We start from the raw sequence: 12254 nt of genomic DNA, 5'->3' as shown, positions 1-12254 counted from the left end.
TAAAGTTACCTTGTTTAAATATCAGTGTTGTACAGACTGAGGAGTATTATTGGTGAAACAAGATGTTCATTTTATCGCAAGAAAGCATTAATTTAGCCAAAAATCTAGACACTATTGACAGATTGTCTTTCAAAAAGATAACATTCAACCGAAATAATTTTGCAAATTAGAAATTCATGCTAACAGAAAAAAATATGTTTTTAATTTAAAAATCACCAATAACATGTATTTTGTGCTGGTATAGAAATTTCTTTGGATATACATATGGAAAAACATTTTCATGTTTGTGTTGGGTTAAATGCAGCCTACACTGAAACATCATGGCGCAAGGAGAGCTAGAATTTCCTCTGATTTCCATTTTTAAATCAGGAGTGCATACCAATACCTGGTGACAGATCCTCACTGCTAGAATATGGCACCAGTTCACTGAAGTAACTCCTGATGCTTTGCTGTATCCTGTTTGATGATGTGAGCTAGGTCAATGTTAAGTGGGCAGGGATGGAGGAAGGTTCTTGGCTGTCAGTACAAGTTTAGAAAGTTTGTTTGCTGATTCTTTAGAGCCTACACAAGAGTTGGATGTGGGCTGACTCAAGACCTCATTAACAAAAATGAGGTTTCAGTGCAGAACCGAGGGCCCAAGCCCTTATGTTACCTCTCAAACACTGCAGTGAGAGACTTGTCACTTGTCTGGTGAAACCATTTCCAGAACCAAATTTTCTACTGTTAAGAATGTATTATCCAGTATTTTGCATTGTTTAATTGTTCATGCATATTGGCAGACCGAGTTTAAAACTGAGACATGAGAGGACAGCAGTTCTCTGTCTCTTGCTGTCACTGCAGTGTTACAGAGATTGTCTGAATTTGCAAAGTTCTGTGTGGCATGCAGTGATAAAACTCTGACTTGCAAAATGACTCTCTGCTTCAGGTACAAGAAGGGCCAGAAACTGACTGCAGATGAGCACTTAAAGCTTTTACAAAAGGAGACAAAGCATACTTTGCTCATCCAGAAGGTGTGTGATAAAGATGCTGGCCTCTATGTTGCTCGGGCTAAAAATTTGAACGGCACTACCTCCTCAAGTGCCATTCTTCACGTGCAAGGTAACAGGCCACCTATTGCAAGAATAGACTGGAGAGTGCTGTGTGTCATCTATATCAGTGTATCACTAATGTACTGGCTGTTCACAAAATAAGTACAATATTGACTGCACCAGACTTAATTGTCACATGTTGAATTTATTTTCTCACACTGCGTTTTCACAATATGTTCCAAACCACTTTTTATGGCAAAATGGATATATGGCTTGTTTCTTTATTGCCAGCATTCTGTGTTTATTCTACTTTCTCATAGTGATGTTGAGATAAAAACTTTATGAAGATTTTTCTAGAATCTGAGGCTGAGGTTTGCTTTCTAAAAATGTAGGCATTCCAAAGCATTGGAAACAGTTTTGATGGCTGTAGGTTTTAAATGTCAGTATATAGCCAGGTAGAGTGCTCAGATTGCTGTATATTTTGGGATATGTCTTCTCTTGGGATGGGATGTGAAAGGTGTTGGAATTTTTTTTAAACATAGAATGTATTTTTTCCACCCACCTGTTTGCTTGTATGCTTACAAAAATATTTTTAGGATGAAGCTTTTTAGTAAAGGTATCATACCGTTCATGATTGAACTGACATAGATCAGATTTAAATCTGTCTCAGCCCAGCAGTCTCCACAAAGGAAAGCTGCAGTAGTTCAGTAGAGCTGGGATTGTGCTACAGAACTGACCCAGAGCCATCAGGACTTGTGTAAGTGGCATCTAGCACACAATAGAACAAATGTTTACAAAATGAAACATTCCAACATTCCACGCTGCTTAAATTGATGTCTGTGATACTTTCTCTGCCTTCTTACTTAAAGATACAAATATTTCTAATAATGCTCTAAATTGTTCATATAAGAAAGTTAATAATTAATGAAGCGAGCATTTGAACTCGTTTAAAATTTTTAAGACATTGATTTCAAACAGGATCAACCAAATTGGGGAAATATCCAAAAGTGTATTCAAATTAAAAAAAAAAAAAGAAAAGTCAGTCAAACAGAATTATCCTTTATCTTCAAAACAGTAAATCCAAACCAATACTTAGTTCACCTACAGTTTGAATTTCCTTCTTGGCAAAGACAACCACAAATGTATTTTTAAGTTAAAGTTCTAATTTGTTTAACTATTACATAACAATGATGTAATTGTGCCAGTGGAAGACTCAATTTATAAATCCTGAAATATAACTTCATTTTTTAGCCTCAGTATTTGTTGTATTTATGCAGTAAAAAGGGTTGACAAACAGCTGCATTATTTTTTCTGCATTTTTTGATTACCAGATTCCCTGTTACAATTGCATTGCTGTGGGAAATGTTTAAAGGGGAAATATTTGCCTTCTCTTGCATAACTTGCTGGAATGAAGTAAACCTTTTACCGTGTAGCCTGCTATGAAAAGAATAGATATTGTAATTGCTGAGGGTGAGATATTTTGGCCTAGTGACTGCAACGTTTAAAAAATTCCTATAACTTTGAAAAAGGAGAAGTTCTCATGATAAAACCTCCCAGCAATGAGAGGGAGCAGAAGGAGGAAGTGGTGAACAGGTGGGGGAACACAGTAAGTTCTAACTAACTTGGTGTTACCCTTTATGAACCACTTTCTGAGTTCAGTCATCTCCCAAAAGTGTAGATTCACAAGAATTTTCTCAGGTATAAACTTCACCTGTTTTCCTGCAGTGTATTTTCCATTTCACAATAAAGGTCATTTAGATCTTAATAAATCATTGTATAAGAATATAATATCTTTGTTTGTTCGTTTGTTAAAAATTTCCTCTGAGAATTTGACTGTTTTTGTGAATTTTAGGTAAACAAAAGTTGATTTTCTGAGTGTGGAATTGCTTCTACTTTCAATCAGGAATAGCTTTAAATGCACAGTTTTTAATGGGTGGATATCAGCCACAGTTTTAATTGCTGCAAGAAACAAGATTTCAAAGAGAGTGATTAGAGATACTGGATTCACAGCAGGACTCTGAAAATCTCATGGTTTTAATGTTCTGCTTTGTAAACAAAGACATAATCAACACTGGTTACTGCTGTGCTGGCAGTCTGGATTTAAATACCCTTTATTTAAGGACTCAAATGAGTCCTTAAAAAAATTACAGGAAAATTCCAGCTGTGTTCTGGTTAGATAATCTAAAAAAAAAGGAAAAAAAGAGAAAGGAGCGACAGTGATGTAGTCTCTTGATGCACTAGTATTTTTTTGAAGGAAAAAAACACTCATTCTGTTGCAGCAATAATCTTAAGATAATGCTTTCCACCTTCACTGGTTTTTTAAATTGTTTATACTATGCATGCTTTACCTCTTCCTTCTTTTAACCATACTGTAGAGCAGGGAATAAGGTTCTGAACCAGAATATGGTTCTTTATTGGTTCACAGCTCTGATTTCCCTTCATTGCAGTCACAGTTTTGAGCATAGAGTTACCTCAGGATCCCAAAATGTTTACATCTTCCCAATGGCTCCCTTACAGAGAAGATTTTAGCCTCAGTCCCACCATCCTTAGAAGAAAGGCATTAAGCACATACCTAACTTACACTCCCTTCCTCCTTCCCCATATGAAAACACCCTTTAAGAAAATGGTGAAAGATATTGCCTGAGTTGTGTGAAGGGGTGCTTACACAAGGTGCCTAAATTTGGAGGGGGAAAGGAATTAATTATTTTAATTTTTCAAGAGAAGCAGCCTGTCTGAGGTCGCAGGTTTGAGTCAGTAGGCAGAGGATGATTCCTTGCCCACATTGGATCAGATGTGGCTGGAGCTGCCATGGAGAAGGTGAGTTCCTCTCAAATGACTGGTAAGCTGTGCTTAACTCTGCACCTTTCTCTGGAGGCTTTTCTTGGGTAAAGAAGTCATTTTTGTCTGTGTATTATCGTTGTGTCTTGAAAAATTACTGCCAAGACTTTAAAGAGGTTACCCATGGTATTCAAGGAGCTCTGGGATTATGGATATTTGAGATCAATTGGGTCATGAGACCTGCTTAATATTCCTAATGAAGGAACCCTTCTGTTTGTGCTAGGAGTTTGACTGAGACAAAATCTCAAAACAATAAAGTGCACTGTTGATTTAGAGTCATGCTAAGCAAATCCAAAGTCTCTAAGCAGCATGGAGGGAATCTGCCTAGCTTATATTCATAGACAAGACAGGGGAAATTCATAAAATTGCTAATATCACATTTCAAGACACCAGAGACTGGAAATTACATGCCTAGAGTAAATAGATTGAGAATAACTCTGAAGCAATTTAATTTAAAAACTGGCTGTTAAAACCAATTTGACTTGACCTGCACACCTGAGTGTGAGAGAGACTTCAGGCAGGGCTGAAGGCTGTGTGACAGACAGATGAAGGTGCACATTTCTCCTGCAGTTTTTGCATTGCTCCAGGTTGCTGAAGTCTGTGTGACAGACAGATGAAGGTGCACATTTCTCCTGCAGTTTTTGCATTGCTCCAGGTTGATGATTTTTCTGTGCTTATTCACCAGTTTGCAGCATAACTCTACTGGTTCCTACAGATAACTCACTGAATATTTAATAGTTGACAAAATTATTGTCTGAAGCTCTAAGAGTGGTATTTCAGTACCACTGGCTACCTGGTTATTTTTTTCCCACAATGGAGGAACGGATCTGATCTTTCAGACCTTTGTAGATGTGGACATTATGGGATGTCCAGCCATGAAATAATTTGCAATTAACAAATTATCTTCTGCGTGTTTGTTATGCAATCATGGGAAAAGTTCTTTTGCCTTACTGATATAAAGTCAAGATGTGGTCCAATCATTATTGCTGTCACCTTTCCACTAAGCTTTTTTTTTTTTTTTTATGGTAAAAATCATTCTGGTATGAGATGCAACATGACTACATCTAGGTGGACTACAGGTAATCTGAACTGCACAAGTAATGGAATCCAGCCAAAATTATCTCCAGGAGTGGCTGAAGCCCACCTAATGTTTTCTGCAGGAACACAAGCTAATCATGTTCTATTTGTGACTTATTGCTAACTGCCTGCAAAGAGCAGGCAAGGGTGTGAACTTGGTTCTCTTGCTTCAAGTGTAGCTGGAGATCTCAAATTTCTGGGCTTCAGGTGCATGCAATGCAATGGGGGTGGCAGCTTGCACATGCTGACCTTCAACACCTGAGAGCTGAGTTGTTTGAGCTGCTCTGGCTGGCTAAGACAGAGGTCACACAGGTTAGCACAAATATGGGACAGTAAAACTTAGATTCTTCTGCTTTGCTTTGGTGCCTCAGTCCTGCAGTACCTAGGAAAAATAGAACAGCAGCTAAACTTGAAAGCTTATTGCAACTAAGAGCTCACCTAAGAAGTGAATTTATCAATACAGTGGTCAAAGTGCCTGCCTCAGGATGACAGCAGGCCCACACTTGGCAATAGAAGCCTTTGGCTGAGTATATTTGGGTTTGGAAGTTGATGGGCACCTGTGTGAGATAAGCTGATTTTGTTTCTTAGTAGCATAAAGAAAAGATTTTCATCCTTAACCAGTAGAGTAATGGTGGCATGGCAGCTCCAAACTGTCATTTAGCACACATTTCAGTACCTTTCTATTTCAGCGATAACTTTGGTCAAATATTTTGGAAATGTGGTGCAATTTATATTAAAGAGGAAGAACGACACATTCATTATGTGATAGAGATGGAAAAAGATAATTTTTGTTGTAGGATGTCTTTGTGTGTTCTTCTTGTGTTAACATCTTCTGCTTTATATTGCCTGTGTCAAGAATACTTAGTCAATTCTGAGCTTGTCTTCTGTTTTTACTGTAACCTCATAGGTGGAATATAAGTGGAACCTCAGGTGGTAATCCATTGATTCAATAAATCCAGATTTACAGCTCATTCAGTTACAACTCACAGAAAGCAATGCTTTTATTCAGTACAAACTGATGCTGATGATCAAAATTCCTTCAATTTTGATGGGTTAATTTGTATTGATCAGTCCTTGTAGTGGTTCAGGTGTCATCTGTCCTTCCTCAGTTGGCATGAGGCTAGCACAAAATCAATCTCACGTGCTTTGGGTATTGCAATGGAAAAGCAATTACTTGCCCATCCTTCATCTGAACCAAATTTGTACTGGATGATGTGGTAGCACATGGTTTCAATATAATGATGGCCAAATAATGATGTGATCAAAGTAGCAGAGAGGCATCATTCTGCCCTTCATTAGTGGCAAATATCAATTTTTAAAATCTTTTCAATAGCATTTTTTTAAACTAAAATAATGGTGGGGGGGAGAAGTGATGAAAGTGTGATGTACAACAATGCACTAAATTATAAAATTTGCTCTCATGACTTTGTCACTTTAAATTTCTGTGGAATAATTAATCTTCTGCCTTCACTGAGACAATAATTCACACAGACTTGCCTAATATCATACCAAACAACGTGATTCTTTACCACTTCCATGGAACTAATACCATATGCTGTTGCATGAAATTCTTGGGTGCTTAATATCCATGTTTTTTTAACAAATGTTATATTAGATAGGTAAATGATACATGCCAATTGTCTTGCCAACAAGTTAACCTGAGTTCCAGGCATCAGTCAGTAAAGGCTCTCTCTGGCTTTCAATGTGATAAACTTAACTAGAACAGATTATTTTCTTCAATTGCTTTAGTTGTGTCTTTTAAAACACAGTGAATATTGATTTGATTTTTTTTTTTCAGTACAAGGAGAACAGCCAAACTTCATACAAAAGTTTGGACATAGAACTCTGCACGAAGGAGAAGATTTAATCCTGCATTGCACTATACATGGAAAGCCCAAGCCACATGTCTGCTGGACAAAGGATGACATCCAAGTGGTATCTGGAGATATCAGTGTATGTTTTAATGTCCTTGAAATTTTTCTTGGGAGAAAGGTAATTTATATTGCTTTATGGTACTAATTATCCCCTGTGTGCATTCTCTTGTTTTACAGATTGAGAAATTAGGAGATACCTATTACCTTTTAAAAAGAAATGTAGTCCTTGCTGATACTGGGAAATACATCTGTGTTGCCAGCAATGAAATTGGAGAGGCACACTGTTCTGCTTTTGTGACAGTGATAGGTGACTTGCCCTGCCAGCTGCATGCTTTTTGGCACCCTCTTGCCTTGCTACACGAGCAGCTAATGTACATGTTTTGTTCCAGAGAAAAAGAAACCCCCCAACACCTGCAGTGTAACTCAGGCTAAACCAGAATGTGAAGATGGGTACTTTTCAGAAGAAGTGAATGTCACCCCAAGGGAGCTAGTACAAGCCCAGGACACACCACCTGAGGGAGAAGAAAGGCCAGTGGCTAAATGTACTCCAGTAAGGTAACCTGCACCTCACTCCATGCTGCAACTCCTACTACTGCAACAACTGTGAGGACCTTAATTTACCAAGCACACATCAAACACCCTTCCTAATCTATGAACTTCAGGGCAATATATGTAATGTGCATAACATGTGATTCCCTTTTCCACTTAATTCTTCATCAAAAGATATGTCATTTTTAGATCAAAGAACTTGTCATACGTTAGAAAATTGAGCCAGTGCAAGGTATTTATGTTTAGTGAAATATTTTTTTGAAATCTAGTCATAATCTAAATATCAGTGTAAGACTGAAGAGTTTAAAACACAAAGTATTACAGAAGTGCAAATTGATGGAGCTACATGAAGTTTCATGAACAGAGTATATAAGAGAGGTTTTCTAGGCAAGTAGAAGCATAAGTAGCAAGCCTAATTAGACAGGAACTGTCGTTGTTCATTAATTGATTAAAAATAACAATGCTTCCCACTGGGCAATTTCAGATTAAATAAATGAGATACATGAAGTCACTAATCCCTGTGACTTTCAGCACAGGATGAAATCTCACCTCATGAATTAAAGCTCTGATAAAAGAGAAAGAGCATTTTTGTCTTTAAATTTCTGAGGTTTATCTATCTAGATGTAGCACAACTTGTAAACATAAAGGAAAGTTTTGCATGTGTTGATTCAAAAGCTTTGTCCTTTTCCTTGTGAGCTGCCTGCACACTTTGCTTCATGGACCCCTGATGAAGCATTGATCCCATATATTTTGTTCAGGGTTTTTTTCCATACTGCTAGGGAAGGTATTCCTAAGTAAAAAATGACATGCAAGAGCATCATAATTTTACATAAGTCACATAGAGAATTCAGTAGGATTAAAGCATGTAGACTGTATGGAAATGTTGGATTTATCCTAATTTTTTCTCTTATCTTCTGTTGTTTATAGCTAGTGTCTTCTGGTCAGTAAGATGAGATTTAGAATATTTTATGTTCTGTCTGTAATCACTGTGTATTTGATCTTTAATATTTTATTTTCACAAAACCACGAAGAACTGTTGAGCCACCATTAAAAATATGGGCAATATTCACTGACCTTTTTCAAACAGGTTTAAAGAGAAACTCTGGTTTCAAGGAGTGCATCTGGAACTGGAAAGGCCATAAGAGATGAACTTCAATTTGAGACATGATCCCATTCTTCTGCCTGATGCAGTGGAACAGAAGATGGACTGAACTGGAAGATGTCTGATTCCTGAGCATGTTTGTGTTGTTTGCTGTGTCCATTAGGAGGTATTGGCCATGGGTGAGGAGCAGATGAATTTTGGGTGCTATCCAATATAAATCTAGATTCAAATTTGTATTTTGTTTCTTTACAAATAAATCATTATTAAAATTCACCTGTGCAGAGCATTTATTAGACAGTGATTTATGATATGTTTTGGGTTTGCTCTGGATTGTTGGGCAAATCTAACAGAAGGTGATGGTGGAGAAAAGAAACATTCTCCTTCAAAAGTGCAGATCTCCTTGGTGATTCACCAGTACCCACTATTGTATTCTTCTACAAATTCCCTCAGTGGTATTAATTCCATCAATAGGTCTTCCCAGTAGCTAATACAGAGAATTAGAATTTAAAACAAAATCATCTTATAACTACAAAATTCTTCAGTTTATTAAATAGAGTGTTAATTGTCATACTTCTAACATATTTCTAATTTCCTTTGAGACATTTTTTGGAGGTCAGCCACCAAAAGGAGTGGTTACTTATATTAGCAAACCTTGTCTAATGCTTGTCTTGAGGGAAGAGCAAGTCTTTAAGTCAGCCTAATGGAGAAGTCTCCCACCACAATGCTTCTGCTCTCAGGACCAGATTAGTGACACAATGCAGTCCATTTCCAGCTGGTGCCTGCCATTGCAGTTCAAGGGAGAGGACCATGAAGTGATGCTTGTGCTACCTTCAAAGCACATTTTTAGTTTAGCCAAGGACTCTTCACTTACAGAATTCCAGAAGAACCACAGTGTCTATTCAAGGTATTAAAAAAGCCCTGAACTGGAATTGAATCTTTTGGACTGTACACCAGGCATTAGCATGACCAAGCACTAGCTTTATCTCCATCCCTTGCATTCAGAGTTTAGGTGTGTTTTCCAATTTATTGCAAAGCTTCCTGTAGAGAAAGACAAGGACTTTTGTAGTGTCATCCACTTGAAGAGGTAGTTCAGGAAAAGCTCCATTGTGGATGGCTCTTTGGCTGCCGCAACAGTAAACAAAACAGTTGCCCTTGCAAATAACAGTTCTTGAGCTTGATCCATCTGATTCAGATTTTCAAAGTCTTACCTCTGAAAATTTTGTGACATGATTCACGATTCACACACTTCTGCTTCAGTGTGCTCTCTCAGTGGCTTGGCCAACCCCACAGACACACACAGATTCCACATGTGCTGAGCAATTCCATGTGCCCAGCATTCTGTCATTCTGTACCTGCACATTGATTAGACCTGCTCTGGTCTGGCATACCACTGCAGTGCACTCACACTTCTCACTGGGAGCAGATAGGGATTTAAGCAGTGCAGCATTTTTGTGCTCCATCCAAGTAGATGTCATGTGTACAAAATTGGCACTGAAATAACATATTTAAGAATTGCTTAAATCATATTATTAAAACATTAGACATTTTTCTCCATCGAGACGCAGTTTGGATAGCAGAAACTTAAATTTACCTCCAAGTTAAAGTACAGGCAGAGAGAGGAAATGAGCTGGAAAAAAAATATCATGTACATGTCTTCACCTGATCACATAAATCACTGGCTTGACGTTATGGAAAAGTCAGTGGCACCCTGCCTGCAGAAGAGTCACAAGGCTATGTATATGTGCACATAAATATAGTAGCTGCAGACTGAGGTACTTGCTCTGCATATTTGCTCTGTTTCTCTCACAGATTTTTCCAAAATAGAATGAAGACAAGTGCCAAACATCTTACAGATCCTATGCAAATACCTTTCCCAACTAAGCCCCTCATTTTCATGTGTTATTTAGATTTAGAGATGTCATAGAAAATATGTTGTTCTTAGATGTACTCACATTCAGAGGACTGAAAAAGCATATATCACATGTCCATCCCCTTCTTCCCCCCAAATTATAAACCCCCTAAAATTAATGTTATTTTCTCAGCTGGAACTTTTTAGTATGGCATATATGATTTCCTATTTAGAAATTCATTTTGTAAAAATGGAGGTGTAGAATTCAATGCTGGCTGATCTTGGATGCTCACCAAATTTCTTTCTTCCTTGTTCCATGTACGTAAATATATGAGGGTGATACATAAAGAAAAATATACCAGGAAAATTTGTCAAAAGTGACATCTGTAAATCTCTTTAGGCATTTCAAAGGAGATGATATGACTCCCATCAACATGAATTTAGTGAATAGGAACCCTGATAATGTGCAGTTTCCAGTAAGTTGTTCCTATTTGAAACAGATAAAGTAATTTCAAAACTCACTTAGTGCCTTAGTTTTGTTTTCCACTTTGGAGGCACCTGAAAGTGCCTTCTTCAGAAACAATTTTTTGCAAGCAGGTTTTACTTTCCATAGAAAGAGGTTGAGGTATCTTGCATATTCAATTACAGTGGCTCAGATAAGCACGTGAAAAGGCAGCAGCCTTTCAAAAGCCAGTTGCAGCACACAAACGTGGACATTCCTGTGCATACAATCCAATCAGTAGCCTGTATTTAAGGTTCTAAAGTTTTTGTTGCAAAGTATTGTTTGTAGTATTAGCAGGGAAAGACAAGTTGAAAAGGATGGTGGAAGTGTGATTTGATTTTAAATCAAGATTTAGTGGTTTAATGGTTTAAATTTTTTAGTTATTTTTAAGCTTAAAGAAAGTGGGTGGGAGAAGGGAAAGTAATTTTTTTCTAAAGTATACTTGGAAAACTGGAAATTAAACAAGAATATAATATATAAATATATTTTGTGTTCTGTTTTGTTAGTTCTTTCAGGATGTAGGAGAACATTTTTTCAGTGAGAAGTTCTGTGTGAAGTTCTATTTCATGGCTCTCTTGGTTTGCATAGCTGATTGGGAGTAAAATGAAAATAGTAATTGAAAGGGGAGATCTAATAGTTATTGCATAGGAATGAACAGAAGTGAGAAGTAAGGAGACAGCAAAAATGGAAGGAGACAAGGGAATGGGAAAGGTACTTGGTTTTTTTTACACAGTTTGCAAATTGGCATGTGTAGATAGACTAAAGGACCAGGAAAGCAAGGATTTATGTTACATTGGGTGTGCAGCTACTGCAGGGTACACTGGTAGTACAACACTAGCAGTGTTGGACAAATAATGAACAAAAGTAAAAAAAAAGTATTAGGAAATTCCTCTCAAAAAGCACAGTAAAACTTGCTTAGGTGGCACTTAGAAATTTAAATGTTCAAGAAAGAATGAATTTTAAACTTTAAACTCTGACTAGGTGTCATTGTTTGAGCCTGGCACAATGCCAGTGCCCCCATGAGAATACCTCTTTCTTTGGTATCTACTGTGAGATGTGATCAGAGACAGAGCAGAGCAGGCTCCAACTTAAGATTGAAAGGAAAAAAAAAACCTTTATTAACCTAAAACTACAAAGAAAAACACACAGAACACAAGATGAAAACCCTCCAAATTTCTTCCTCCTCCCCCCACCAAGTTTCCAATTCCACTACCACCCTTTGGATAATCAATTCTCAATTCCTCGAGAAGAGAGGAGTCCCTCTTGCACCACAGACTTCCCCAGGAAACAGTCGAAACTTCTCGTGTTTCCGTGTCACGTGTGGCACCACCCAGAGAACATTTTGCCATCGTGACCTCTTCCTTCCATGTCCATTGCTCTCACCACTGCACATGGACCAGAGCTGCTTCTAGGGTTTTTCTCTTTAAGGATACTT

At 37.6% G+C, this 12254-nt stretch overlaps 1 protein-coding gene across 1 annotated transcript in view; it reads left to right on the top strand.

Moving 5' to 3' along the window:
• Positions 1-8508, top strand: part of CCDC141 (coiled-coil domain containing 141) — a 55914-nt gene extending 47406 nt beyond the window's left edge. Inside the window, exons 25-29 of the mRNA XM_030241714.2 lie at positions 926-1098; positions 6742-6896; positions 6995-7124; positions 7207-7372; positions 8454-8508. Coding sequence (XP_030097574.2) covers positions 926-1098; positions 6742-6896; positions 6995-7124; positions 7207-7372; positions 8454-8508 — 679 coding nt within the window. The remainder of the gene's footprint in view (positions 1-925; positions 1099-6741; positions 6897-6994; positions 7125-7206; positions 7373-8453) is intronic.
• The last annotated feature ends 3746 nt before the right edge of the window (positions 8509-12254 follow it).

This window comes from Serinus canaria, chromosome 7, assembly GCF_022539315.1.
Source record: "Serinus canaria isolate serCan28SL12 chromosome 7, serCan2020, whole genome shotgun sequence".
Taxonomy (NCBI): domain Eukaryota; kingdom Metazoa; phylum Chordata; class Aves; order Passeriformes; family Fringillidae; genus Serinus; species Serinus canaria.
The sequence above is the reverse complement of the archived record's forward strand: the minus strand, read 5'-3'. Positions and strand labels throughout refer to the sequence as shown.